Source organism: Equus przewalskii, chromosome 18, assembly GCF_037783145.1.
Source record: "Equus przewalskii isolate Varuska chromosome 18, EquPr2, whole genome shotgun sequence".
Lineage (NCBI taxonomy): Eukaryota > Metazoa > Chordata > Mammalia > Perissodactyla > Equidae > Equus > Equus przewalskii.
In genome coordinates this window covers 36,782,374-36,795,904 of record NC_091848.1, presented here as the reverse complement: position 1 = coordinate 36,795,904, position 13,531 = coordinate 36,782,374, and the positions used below count along the sequence as shown (strand labels likewise).

Sequence of the window (13,531 nt, the reverse complement as noted above, 5' to 3'; positions counted from 1 at the left end):
TCATCACAGTCCAGGAGAACGCTTCAAGCACCAAGCATGAATGAGTTAGTTTAAGGATTGCAAGTAAAAGCCTTTTAAGAGTGCCAAGAGTCCTCAAAGGTCTTTTGGCCCCTCTGCCCTTGACCCCTGCCCTACTGGCAGGAGCTCTTAGAACTTTCCAGTACTGATTCCAGTCGTGGGTTCTCTGAAGCAGTGTTTCTCAAGTGTGAACCCCGAGTCCCCTGGGCTCCCTGAGGCTTCCCTGTTGCTGTGGGGAGAGGATGAGGACGGATGGTTTCAGGGGCAGCCTGCTTGACCAGTGACTCATCATTTCCCCTAACCCCCTGGGCTGCCACTCTTTGGAATTACCTTCATGCCTTGGGATGGGGACCTGGTGTAATCAATCTTTTAGACCAAGCCATTGAGGTGATGTGAACCAGGACATTCATCCTGTGTTTGAACCATAATGGGTTTTGGCTGGATCTAAAGCTTGAGCACAAGAGACCTCGCCTGTTAATCATCTTCCTTCCACTTTCTCCTCTGTCTATGTGAAGTGGGCAGCCTACAGGAGACAAACCCCACCATCTAGTGGTGTTTCCAGGCTTCTCTCCAGGAACTGGGTCTTCAAATTGTAGAAGCACACAGCTTGGCTCTTTATCCTCCCCCAACTCCCCCAGCCACCCCCCAACACACACACTCGCCAGTGGGTCTGTCTGTAACTTGCCCTGGGGGCAGTGGGCCTTGTATCTGGATGACATGCTGGGCTGTTTGCAACCAGAGCCTCAGGCCCCCCTCTACTCTGCCTCAACCGTCTGCAAAAGGGCTGCAAGTTACATCTGAGGCCACGTGCACACTTGACCCCCAGGAAATAACCCTGCATACCTCACATTGGCACAGAGGAGCAACTCCACTGAAGTGTGCAAGCTCAGTGATAGGGATTCTCAGAGTTAGAGGGAACTTTTGTGGTCATCTAGGCCAGCATTCTACAAATATTCCATTAGTGGAGAGTGGAATCAATTTAGTGGGATGCCACCAGCAATTGAGACAAAAAATGAAACAGAATATCAGAGTGAAGCTAATGTTTTAGCAATACATCTATTCCTATGTGGTGTAGACTGGTCAAGATATAAAATGTATTTCTTACAAAGGATTGCAATCTAAAAAGTTTAAGCGACCTGATGTAGGCCAAGCAAACTCTGAGAGGACCAGTAGCTCAGGTCACTGATGTCTTCTTCCCTCCACCTGCCTCCACCCTCTCCAACCATAAACACACCTAAAAATATTGATCTAACTTGCCCTGCTGTGTGGTTTAAGGAGCCTGAGATTTGTAGTCAAGGTTTGAGTTCAAGTCCAGCTGGGTGACGGTGGGAAACCGTCTAGCCAGTGTTTATCAGCCAGTATCCCAGGAACCCCCTTTTCAGAATCATGAGTTGGGGGTCCTTGCTAAAAATATGCATTCCTGGGCCTGGCTCCGTGGCCGAGTGGTTAAGTTTGCGCGCTCTGCGGCGGCGGCCCAGGGTTCGGATCCCAGGCGCGGACATGGCACTGCTCGTCAGGCCACGTTGAGGCAGCATCCCACATCCCACAACTAGAAGGACCTGCAACTAGGATATACAACTGTGTACAAGGGGGATTTGGAGAGATAAAGCAGAAAAAAAAAAAGATTGGCAACAGTTGTTAGCCCAGGTGCCAATCTTTGAAAAAAAAAAAAGGAAGATTGGCAACAATTGTTAGCCCAGGTGCCAATCTTACAAAAAAAAAAAAAAATGCATTCCTGAGCCCTAACCTGAGCCTCGTGTGATTGGAGGCTCGGGCAAGAGAGGGACCAGCAAGAGCATCTGCGTTTTTAATAAGTTCGTTAGGTGATCTTCATGCAGACTCAGTGCTCCAACCACAGATCTTGACATTTCTGAGCTTCAGTTTCTTGACGTATGAGATGGAGATGCTAATATCACCTGGTTATTGTGAGGATTCATGCGAAGGTACTTTGCACACTGTGCACGCACTCTACAGACGTGAGGCGTTACCGTCCTACAACATCCTCCTCTAAATGAGGCTTTAGAGAAGATAGCACTAGGAGAGTGGGAGAGTGGGGTCTGTGTGTTTAATGGGACCAGGAAAGTTAAATGGAGAAAGTGAGCCAACAAGCATGGTTTTCTTTCTGACCTTCTGACCTACAGATTCCTCGTCCTGCTCTACTCCCGACGGCACTATGGTGCCCATCCACGGGAGTGTGTTTACAATGGGCTCCCTGCTCTGGTGGGTGGTGATGCATGTTGCAACCGTCAGTCTCATGCATCATGCTAACCTTTTTAAGCCCACTGTGACAGTCAAGTTCCATGAGTAGAGAAATCTCACAGTCCTGCACACTGAGCTCTTTGTCCTGGTGGAACTCTTGATTCCCGACCTACGATGATGCCCCAGTGTTTGCCATTCAGCAGAAGCTTCCCAGGACATGTGTGAAATAGCTGCACAACATATTTGGACTATGCATTCATGTGGCTGTTGGTGCAGATAAGGCAGGCCCTGAAGGCTTAAGTCAGAGATGTGCAGACTGAAGTCAAGTACCCCGGAGGTGGTACAGGGCCTTTCTCCCCAAATGGCTGTTTGGGCTGAACCTTAGAGAACAGACTGCCGAGCTGGGCCTCTGGGCCTCCGCTTCCTGCCCTTCCCTCCGTCTCCCTCTGCCCCTAAGTGCAGCTGCTCTTCCAAGAAGAAGGCTTTGTGCTTACCTCTAGGAGACAAATTAATGAGTAAAGGTTTCTCATGGGGAAATTGAAAGTCTCAGTGTTCAACTAGTAGAGGCTGTCCTATCTCCAGGTCTCTCTACCCAGTTTTATTGGTTCTGCCCCAGATTCGTGCGGTGGGAAGGGCCAGGCCTGGAGGTAGGGCAGGATAGAGCACTAAGGACAGTTCCTAAGTAGGATGTGACCCCTTTCTTCCCTTCCCATTCTTTCCCCCGGCCTCTAATAGCTGAGCTACAGTGAAACAATTCTGCTCCCCTTCCAGATAAATAGTAGCTTCTGCTCTTGTGTTGAAGCCTCGTTCTTCTTTAGCTAATGGCTCCAGTGAGGGGTGGGGATGGGGAGCTCACAGGGGTTAGAAAGAAGGGAGATCAGCTCTTCCATTCTTCCCAAACATCAACTAAATCATGTGAGAGTGAGTTAGAAATGATGCCTGGTAAGAGTCTGAGGGGTAGTCGTTGGGGCAGATTTGGGGCACAGGGTAGAGCCCTTAGAAGGAGTAAAGGGGCACACTGGGGAAGAGGGTTAAAGGCACAGTAAGCTGGAAGCTTGGCAAAGGAATAATGACAAGAACTCCACCCAAACAAGAAGGAATTGGAATCAAAGCCCTGGTTCTGGGCGGGCTCCAGACTGTGGCCGCAGCTGGAATAGCTCAGTGATTCGACGGCACTCTTAATTACTTTTTTTTCTTGTTTTTCTCTCCTGTTCCCAACTCCCTTTTCCATTCCCACTTCTGCCTTCTTTCCACTTTGAATCCCATCTTTTCCTTTTTTTCTTCATTGTCTTCCTCCTCTGCTCCCACACGTCCTTTCTCCCCTTCCTCTCTCACCCACCCATCTCCTTCCCCCATGCCCTCACATTTTACCCCACACTCCCCATCACCTCCAAGCTCTCTGGCGGATGTGAGTTGACCGTGGTCCTCCAGGACTTCAACGCAGGCCACAGCAGCGAGCTGACCATCCAGGTGGGACAGACGGTGGAGCTGCTGGAGCGGCCGAGCGAGCGGCCGGGCTGGTGTCTGGTGCGCACCACGGAGCGGAGCCCCCCTCAGGAGGGCCTGGTCCCCAGCAGTGCCCTGTGCATCTCCCATTCCCGAAGCAGCGTGGAGATGGACTGCTTCTTCCCTTTGGTGAAAGGTAGGGAGAATGGAGGGGGAGGGGATGTGGACCCGAAGGCGGCTGGGGATGCTGGCCTACTCTAACTGAAGACCGTTGTGGAACTAACCTCTCTCATGAACCCGTTTTGGCCTTGTGGGATTTCTCTGGGATCTGCTTGTGAAGAAATTGGGTTGGGAATATGAAGAGAAAGGGCTACCAAATAGCCGTGTGACTTTGGCAAAGTCATTTAACTTTTCTGAGTCAGTTTCACCTTAAAAATGAAGGTTGAATTAGATGACCTCTAAGATCTCTTCCAGCTCTCCCATTGTGTCACCCTTCATTCTAAAAAGTCCTCGTCTACCTATGGCCATAGCCTAGACTCCTTTCTCCACTAACCACTCTCCCCTCCACAGCTACTGCAGGCCCCCTAACCCCAAATCCCCAGCCTTGCTCATGCTGACACAGAGGCACCAAGCAAACCCAGGGACAGGTGAGTTTGACTCTCCCCTCAGCCCTGCCAGGGTCTGAGACACTCATTTATGTGCCTTTGATGGATAAGTTATTCGAGCCTTGGCTTCTATTTTATATAAGCTCTGTGTTGTTTTATATAAGCTTTCTGCTTATCTATTCACTTTTTCTCACACCAGGGAGACTGAACTACTTAGAACAGTGAGTATCCAGAGTAGGGGGCAGTATCTCTGTGTTGGCAGTATCAGCATCCCCTGGGAACCTGTTAGAAATGCAAATTCTCAGACCCCACCCTAGACCTGCTGGGTCAGAGATGCCCAGGGTGGGGCCCGGTGATCTGTGTTTAACAAGACCTCCAGGGGACTCCAATGCACACGCAAGTATGACAACCACTGACTTCAAAATTCAAGCTGGCAGGGCCTTGAAGTCACTCATTTTACGTTGAGGAAACTGAGGCCCAGAGAGCAACTTAGTTCTGAGCTTGTTTCTGTAACTAGTCAGATAACCTGCATCAGGGCACCTGCTATGCAGACCTGCACTAGGTACCTGGTTCTGTTGGGACCTGGTTCTGTTGGGAGGCAGGGCCGAGGGTCACCATGGACACCTGTTGCAGGCTTCCTAGCAGATACTACGGGGTGCATGTTTGAAATGTTCCCGTTTCTAGAATTGCAACTTGTTCTCTCTCCAAAGCCTGGCTTCCTCTTTCCTCCACCAGATGGCGATAGCAGGTTGCATTTTTAATGCTGCCCGACTTCCATCGGCCCCCTGGGTTTTTTCCTTTTTTTTTTTTTAAAAGATTGGCACCTGAGCTAACAACTGTTGCCAATCTTCCTTGTTTTTTTTTTAAGGATTGGCACCTGGGCTAACAACTGTTGCCAATCTTTTTTTTTTCCGCTTTATCTCCCCAAACCCGCCCTGTACACAGTTGCATATCTTAGTTGCATATCTTTCTAGTTGTGGGATGTGGGACGCCGCCTCAATGTGGCCTGACGAGCAGTGCCGTGTCCGTGCCCAGGATCCAAACCCTGGGCCGCCGCAGCGGAGCGCGCAAACTTAACCACTCCACCACGGAGCCGGCCACTCCTGGGTTTTTTCTACCAGGAGAATAATACAAACTAAAACCTGATTCTCCTCCCCCCCGACACACACACCTGTGCTCCTCTCCCCCAGCTTAGTCATCACCCGCTTATTCCCCCTTTTCCTCCGAGGACCAAGGAAGAATTGTGTCAGGAAGTTGTGTGGAATTTGAAATTGCCAGTGCAGCTCCTCAGTCCTTTGAAGCAGCCACTAGAGAAACTCAGGAACGTGGTTGTTTGAAGTCTAACCAAGGGGGAAACCGGAGCACAAAAGGTTAGAATTATGAGGGTGACATGAGATCATACAGACAAAACAACCAGGACGGTTCCCTACACTCAATACATTTGGTTGTTATAATTATTACATCATTTATCATAGATTATTCAGCAGAATAATACAAACTCCCACAAGTCCAGTCTAGAGACCCCATCCAGAGACAAAACCTAGGACAACAATTCATTTGCTGGGAAAGGCGAATTTGTCAAAGATGTCCCGCTGTGGTTCGCTCCATTAGGAAGGACTCAGCTTCGAGAGAAGACCTGAGACTTCTTGACATAATCCCAGCCTCCCTGGCCTGTGGCGGGGTAAGATGCGCATCCCCTCCCTGCCCCTGGCCAAGCTGGGGCCCCCACGTTTGCAGCTTGGCAGGAGGGAGCAAACCCAAGGTGGAGAAGCAGAGAGCAGTCCAGTGATCTGTGATCCTGAGCGGGAGGTGAAGCATTCAGGGTGAGAACTCAAGAGGGAGGGGGTTAGTGGAGAACTAACTGACAATGGGAGCTGAGGGATGCAAAATAGAGACAAGAGAGAAAGCAGGGAAGGAGGCTGTCACAGAACTTTCTAGTTAACTCTGCCAGCCGGCATGGCTTCTTAAAGGCGCCACCTCACCAATGCCTATCACCCATTTCCTTGGCTCTTTTCTTTTGCAGACTGGTTCCCCTCTCTCCAAGCGTAGACCAGTTAGGCTGGGCCTTCAAATGGCAACCTATGAGCTCTCACCACCCTCTCACATGTGTGGTCTCAGCATATGTAGGTGCCCGACTCCTGGCAGTGGGGACCTAAGTCACTATTCTTCATGGAGCATCCTTTGGGGCCCTAACAAGGCCTCATTGGAGAGTATGTGCGCTTCCATATATCCCCAGCTTGGAAAACCCCCTCCCTCTCTCCAGGGCCTGCCCAGAGTGTTGGCCTCTTAGCAAAAACTCAGTAAACTGTTCCTTCTCCCTTTCCAACTAGCTACCCTCTGGCCATCTGGTCTTTTCTTCATTCAGCAGTGGTTTGTCTCCCATGGGCCTGCCACCTTATAAGTTATGCACAACTAGATCGAGAATGAAACCCTCCTCTGGGGGTCGTGGAATAGGACAGGGTGGCCTCATGCGGTGTCATTAGAGGTCAGAATCCATTTCGTTTTCTATTCTTAGAAGGTAGCTGCTCCTCCTAACCTTTGCAGAGAGCATCAAGTCAGTGCTCCTGCGGCCGTGAGAGGCAGGGACGTGTCTGTATGGTGTGTGCTTAGCGCCACATGAGCACTCAGGGCACAACTGTCACCCCCAGAGATGGAGGCAGAACTGCAGAATATCAGCACCAAGGAGGGAACTTGCAGAACCATTGGCCCAGGTTCTCAACCCTAACTGCATAGAGTCATCTGGAAGCTTTACCAAATGACAACACTCAGGCCCCACCTATGACAACTGGAATCAGAGTCTCCAGGGTGGGGCCTGAGGGCCAGTGTGTTTTAAGTGCTCCTCAGGTGAATCCAAGGCACAGCTAGCATTGAGAACCACGGCAGGAGCCCAGTTTCCTCTCTTCCAGGGACACTCTCAGGCACAGGAAAGCGAGGTGACTTTCCCGAAGCCAGAGGGAGAGTTGACGGCAGAGCTGGAGTGGAACCAGGGCACCCTCCTCCTCTCTCAGTGCTCTGCACTACACACTCTGCCCACTGGGCTTCCTGGCTCCACGCCCATCTTTCCCTCTTGTGCCTTCTCCGGAGACAGTGGCGGGTTGTTTCCTCCTGATATGTCTGCACAGGACTGATGGTGGGGCTGTGTGACAAAGTTGGGGTGGGGGGGCTGCCTTTCCTATTACTTTCCTGCCACCCTGGCATCAGAGGGCTTCTCAAAGGTTGGGCCCTGTGGCACCCAGTCATTCCTCTCCCCAATCCACTCTCACTTTCTCAGCAGTAAGTGGTGGAGGGCAGCGCCTCCCTAGGGACAAAGACTGGATAGCAGTGGTTTTTTATTCTGGACACATCTTAGAACCACCTGGAGACTTTGGAAAATACTAATGCCTCACATCCCATCCCAGACCAATTAATTCAGAGCTACCAAGGGCCTGGGCATCAGTATTTTTTAAGTTCCTTGGTAATTTTGATGCTCGTGAGGGTTGAGAGCCACTGCTTTTTGGGTTTAGCATCCCCCAGTATCAGACTTAGGAGATTCTTAAAGATGCATTGGAACAGATTAGTATGCAGGTTATATAAAGGACTCCTACAACTGCACAACAAAAAAACAATTTGATTTAAAAGTGGGCAAAGGACTTGAATAGACATTTCTCCAAAGAAGATATACAAATGGCCAATAAGCATATAAAAAGATGGGCCACATCACTAATCATTAGGGAAATGCAAATCAATACAATGAAATACCATCTCACACCCATTAGGATGGCTATGATTTTTTTAAAAAAAAAACACAGAAAATAACGGGTATTGGTAAGGATGTGGAGAAAGTGGAACTGTTCTGCACTGCTGGTGGGAAGGTAAAATGGTGAACTGATACGGAAAACAGTATGAGGTTCCTCAAAAAATTAAACATAGAATTACCACATGATCCAGCAATTCCTCTTCTAGGTATATACCCAAAGGAATTGAAAGCAGGTACTCAAAGAGGTATTAGTACGTCCATGTTCATAAGCAGCATTATTCACAATAGTCAAAAGGTGGAAGCAACCCAAGTGTCCATCAGTGGATGAATGGAAAAACAAAATGCGGTAGTATATATACAATGGAATATTATCCAGCCTTAAAAGAGAAGGAAGATCTGACATGCTACAACATGGATGAACTTTGAAGACATTGTTAGGTGAAATAACCCAGTCACAAATGGACAAATACCCTATGATTCTACTTATATGAGGTACCTAGAGTAGTCAAATTCATGGAGACAGAAAGTAGAATGGTGGTTGTCAGGGGCCGGGGGAGAGGGGAGAATGGAGAGTTAGTATTCAATGGATATAGAGTTTCAGTTTTGCAAGATGAAAAAAGTTCTGGAGATGAATGGTGGTGATGGTTGCACAACAATGTGAATGCTTAATTCCACTGTACTGTATACTTAAAAATGATTATAATGGTTAAAAAAAAAAAAAGGCATTGGTCCTGGGTACTTCTGCCCCAGGCTCCAAAAACAGGTCTAGGTTCTTCTCCACCCACCACTATAGAACATCCGTGTTCCTTTTCTTTTCCTGGACAGTTTCTTCCCCAGCTCTAGCCAAGTGCCTGGAGGAGCTATAAGGAAATGCCTCTTGCTTCCCAAACCTAGCCCAGGGCCGGGTGAGCCCTACAAGCAGATGTCCTGGAGGAGAGGGGCAGTGGCCCATGGTGGACCTAGCTTGTTCACAAGGAGTCCTCTCCCACAGGGTCTCCTGATGATTTCTGCTGTTATTGCCTAGCTGGCCCAGGAACCGCTTCCCCAGGCTGCACAAGGTGTGGAGGTCCAGAACAGTGGAGAAAACAGGCTCTGGAGGCATATACCACCAACAGCCTGAAGATGCTGAACAAGTCTGTAATACTGTTGACTTATATTACATTTGTAGTCAATTCAAAAATACCTGACACTTACTGAACCTTATTCTGGCCAGATTCTGGGTTAATGCTTTAATACTAATAACTGAGTCTTAGAAAGATTAGGTAACTTGCCCAAAGCCATATAGTTTGCAAGGGGCAGACCTAAATTTGAACCCAAGTCTGTCCATTTCCCAGGGTCTCACTCTTTACCACTATGCTCTACCATCTCCCGAGTCTGAAAGCATTTGAGATGGGTACTTTAGTTTATCATCCTTCCGTCTGACTCGGCGCCCCTTTATTTAACAGTCTGGCTGGACGAGGATTTAGAGAGCATGAGCCCCATTCAGACAGCCATACATACTGCTCTCGCTCTCCCTCTCACCCCAGGCCTCATGTGCTCCCTTCCCTGGGGTAGTAGCAGCAACCAGACAGATCTTGTCCTGTGGGTGCTCTGCCCACTAGAAAGATCCTGGTGTCCCCGGCTGGAGCACCACAACAGAGCAGCACCCTGGATAGTAGGCTGAACTGGGTCCAGTTCTGATAGGGGCCAGCCAACCCCTGGAGCTGGTACAGCTCGTCCAACAGATTTTCTGCAGGATGGGAGCTCCCTGCACTTTCTGCTGCCAGGAGCCGAAATGCTCCTTTCCTATCCCCTCTGCTATCAAAACCAGACTTAAAAGCTCCTCCTGCCTACTGACCCTGGAGAATCCACCAAAAAGCACTCTCTTTCTTGGTTTTCAGTATAATTCTGCATTTGGAGCAACTTCTCTCAGGTTTTTAAGTTTACTCCATAATGCCTAACACAGGGCTTTACCATGGGAAGCTGAAAAAATAATTGGAGGATGAATATTTCCCAAACATTTCCTTTCAGGTATGAAGTAACACATTAAAACTACAGCTTGCTGGTCTTGCCCCGTTGCTGAGTGGTTAAAGTTCTGCACACACCACTTTGGTGGCCCAGGGTTCGTAGGTTCGGATCCAGGGTGCGGACCTACTCCACTCATCAGCCATGCTGTGGAGACATCCCACATGCAAAGTGGAGGAAGATTGGCACAGATGTTAAGATGTTAGCTCAGGGCAAATCTTCCTCACCAAAACAACCCAAAAAACCACAGCTTGCTGATCCATACTCTGACTCCATTTGCACACCACCACATCTGAAACTGACCAGCTGTGATGTAGCCACTTGAAATTCAGAACTCACTTCCTCATGGAACAAAATCGTACATGGAAGTGTGATGAATGAGGATAGGTTTCCGAGCTAGCCCACAAAATTTTATTTAAGAATAACATAGCTGAGGGGCTGGCCCCGTGGCCGAGTGGTTAAGTTCATGTGCTCCACTTTGGTGGCCTAGGGTTTCACTGGTTCGGATCCTGGGTGCAGACCTAGCACCATTCATCAAGCCATGCTGTAGTGACGTCCCACACAGCAGAACGAGAAGGACCTACAACTAAAATATACAACTATGTTCTGGGGGGCTTTGGGGAGAAGAAAAAAAAAAGAGGAAGATTGGCTACAGGTGTTAGCTCAGGGCCAATCTTTAAGAAAAAAATAACGTAGCTGAATATGGTAGGTTTGCAGTGAAAAATAGTGATAAGGTTGTTTTTAAAAATCACAATACTGTTGGATAAGAATAATTGAAACCAAAAAATAATGCATGTGAGTGAGAAATGTGATTGAGTGCCGATACTTCATGAAGAAAAGTGCGTTTTTATTAAGATAGATGGAGATATATTGGTAGTGATTCTAAAAGGAGCTCCTAGCCATTTTTCAGAATTCTAAAAAGTTAGAATTAAAACTTTCTTTTTATAATTGAATTAAGTGGTCCTTGATTAGATTTCATTTCCCTTCAGAACATTGGCTTCTATGGGCTCTTGGAATCCTAGAATTGAAAAGCATCTTTTTTTTTTTTTTTTAAGATTTTATTTTTCCTTTTTCTCCCAAAGCCCCCTGGTACATAGTTGTGTATTTGTAGTTGTCCTTCTAGTTGTGGTCCTTCTAGTTGTGGCGTGTGGATGCCACCTCAGCATGGCTTGATGAGCGGTGCCATGTTTGCACCCAGGATTCGAACTGGCAAAACCCCGGGCCGCCGAAGCGGAGTGTGTGAACTTAACCACTCAGCCACGGGGCTGGCCCTGAAAAAGCATCTTAAAGGTCTTCTGATTCACTCTCTCCACTAATGTAGGGAACCCCTTCTAAAATGTCTCTGACAGGTGGTGAGCCAAGCATCACTTGAGCACTCACAGGGACTGATTACTTGTGGACGAAGGCTGTTGCCTTATAGTGCAATTCGAATGGTTAGAAAACTCCTCTTAGTGCTGACATCCAGATACTTGCTCCCCTCTCTTCTCCTATTCTCCCCTCCCCACTCCCCCAGTTGAAACCCACCAGTCCTAATTCTCATTCTCCATCTCCTTCTGATCTTCATCTAGAACAAAGTAATTTGACTTTCTCATAAAATGTTAGACACTTCTCTCCTAAGATATAATTTGATAAGAGTCTAGCAATTTCTCCATGCATCTTTTATTAAATCATTAGAGCAGAACAAAACATTTTGGATTCAACTCAACAATCCTACCTTGTTTAAAGTGATTATTTGTATGTGGCTTTAAAGTCCTCTTAACCATCGTTGGATTTCGGAGTTTCCAGCCATCTGATTGACCCCTGCAGGTGCCCCTGGTCTCTCACTCACCGACCTCTGATCTGGTCTCCTTCTCTACGGGCACAGAATTTAGAGGCGACTGCCTTCCACTCAGAGGCTTCCTAGGGGCTAGTCTTTTTTCCTGGTTATTCCCTACAGTCATTCATATTGTTGTTTGTTCTAAAATAGCATTTCTATCCCCTTTCATCCATATCTTCCTGAAGTACCTCTAGGATCCCTTACAGTTCTAAAAATGTCTGCTTTTCTCTCCACATCAGGTAAGTATCCTTGGCAACCTAAGTGTCCTATGTTTAATTCATCCAAGCATGGCAGAAATATCTTCATTTTGAGGTCCAGTTTATTAGGTTGAACCACATGAAACTGCCATTTTTGTAGTCAAAAAATGGTTGGATAGCAGCAATTTCAAATGGTTCAACCTAGTATGTTATAATCAGCCTATGTTTTCCTTAGAAGGGTACTTGCACATTTTTGAGAAAACAGGGGAGGGTGTGGTTCTCAGGTAGTCAAGTAGGCCAGGAAGAGGACAAGGTGTGGAATGAGTGGAAAGTCACTTAATCATAGTGTCCGCATCTATGCAGCAGGAAGCTCATAAAAATGCCTATCTCCCAGAGTTGCTGGGAGGCTCAAAGATGGCAATGTTAAGTAAAAGTGCTTTTTAAACTGTAAAGTTGGTCTTATTGTTGTGTGCACAGGCTAATTGTTTGGGATGAAACAAAAGTGACCTGGCTACCATGAGGCCTTACAATGGTATGTTATTAGGCCATAAAATGAGATGGTGAGAGGTGTGGAGTAACTAAGAGTCTTGGGGTGGAAGACCTGAGTCTAAATCCTGGCTCAGCCACTGACTTGCCCAAGTTGATGACCTTGGGAAGGATACTTAAAATCTATAAAATGAGGCAATAGTGCCTACTTCCCTTGAGTTAGGCTTCCCAGCCTAGATGTGCCACATAAATTAACAATTAATGTTAATTTCCCTGCCTGACCATTGTCCCAGTTTTTTTTTTTTTTTGAGGAAGATTAGCCCTGAGCTAACTACTGCCAGTCTTCCTCTTTTTGCTGAGGAATCCTGGCCCTGAGCTCACATCTGTGCCCATCTTCCTCTACTTTATATGCGGGATGCCTACCACAGCATGGCGTGCCAAGCGGTCCCACGTCTGCACCTGGGATCCGAACCGGCGAACCCCGGGCCGCCGAGAAGTGGAACGTGCAAACTTAACTGCTGCGCCACTGGGCTGGCCCCCCATTGTCCCAGTTCTGATATCTCTATAGGGGTGAGTCTAGGGTGTTTCCAGCCTGAATCTCTCTGGGGCTCTTCAAGGGGTCAAGGTTCTGTTTCTAGTTTCATCCATAGGTTTTGCAAAGGCCCCAACATTATCTGTAGTCTACACCCTCTCCCTTCCCTCAGTGTCTATTCCTGGCCTATCCCGGGCCCTTTCCCCAGTCTACTAACAGCAGGCCCATCTGGTTCTATGATTTCTCAAGAAATAATGATCTATTCCTCTCTTCTTTCTTTTGCCTTTTACCCAGAGAGTTGAGATCATATCTGATGTATTTGAGCTGAAAATTCAAGTTATTCCCTCACTTTCACCTCTCAGTGACCAATCCTCTTTCAGTGATTACCTGTGGTCATTGAAGGTAACATTCGGGTCACACCATGGAGATAGGCTGAGCTACGTGATGGAAGGCTGTGAGTGAGTCATTCCTCAATTCAAAGAAGAGAAGGAC

At 47.7% G+C, this 13,531-nt stretch overlaps 1 protein-coding gene across 30 annotated transcripts in view; it reads left to right on the top strand.

Annotated features, from left to right (window-relative positions):
* Positions 1–13,531, top strand: part of KALRN (kalirin RhoGEF kinase) — a 635,442-nt gene that overhangs the window by 496,420 nt on the left and 125,491 nt on the right. For all 30 annotated transcript variants that reach the window (XM_070583665.1, XM_070583666.1, XM_070583679.1 and 27 more), the window contains one exon: positions 3,613–3,859. In XM_070583665.1, the coding sequence (XP_070439766.1) occupies positions 3,613–3,859 (247 nt within the window). The remainder of the gene's footprint in view (positions 1–3,612; positions 3,860–13,531) is intronic.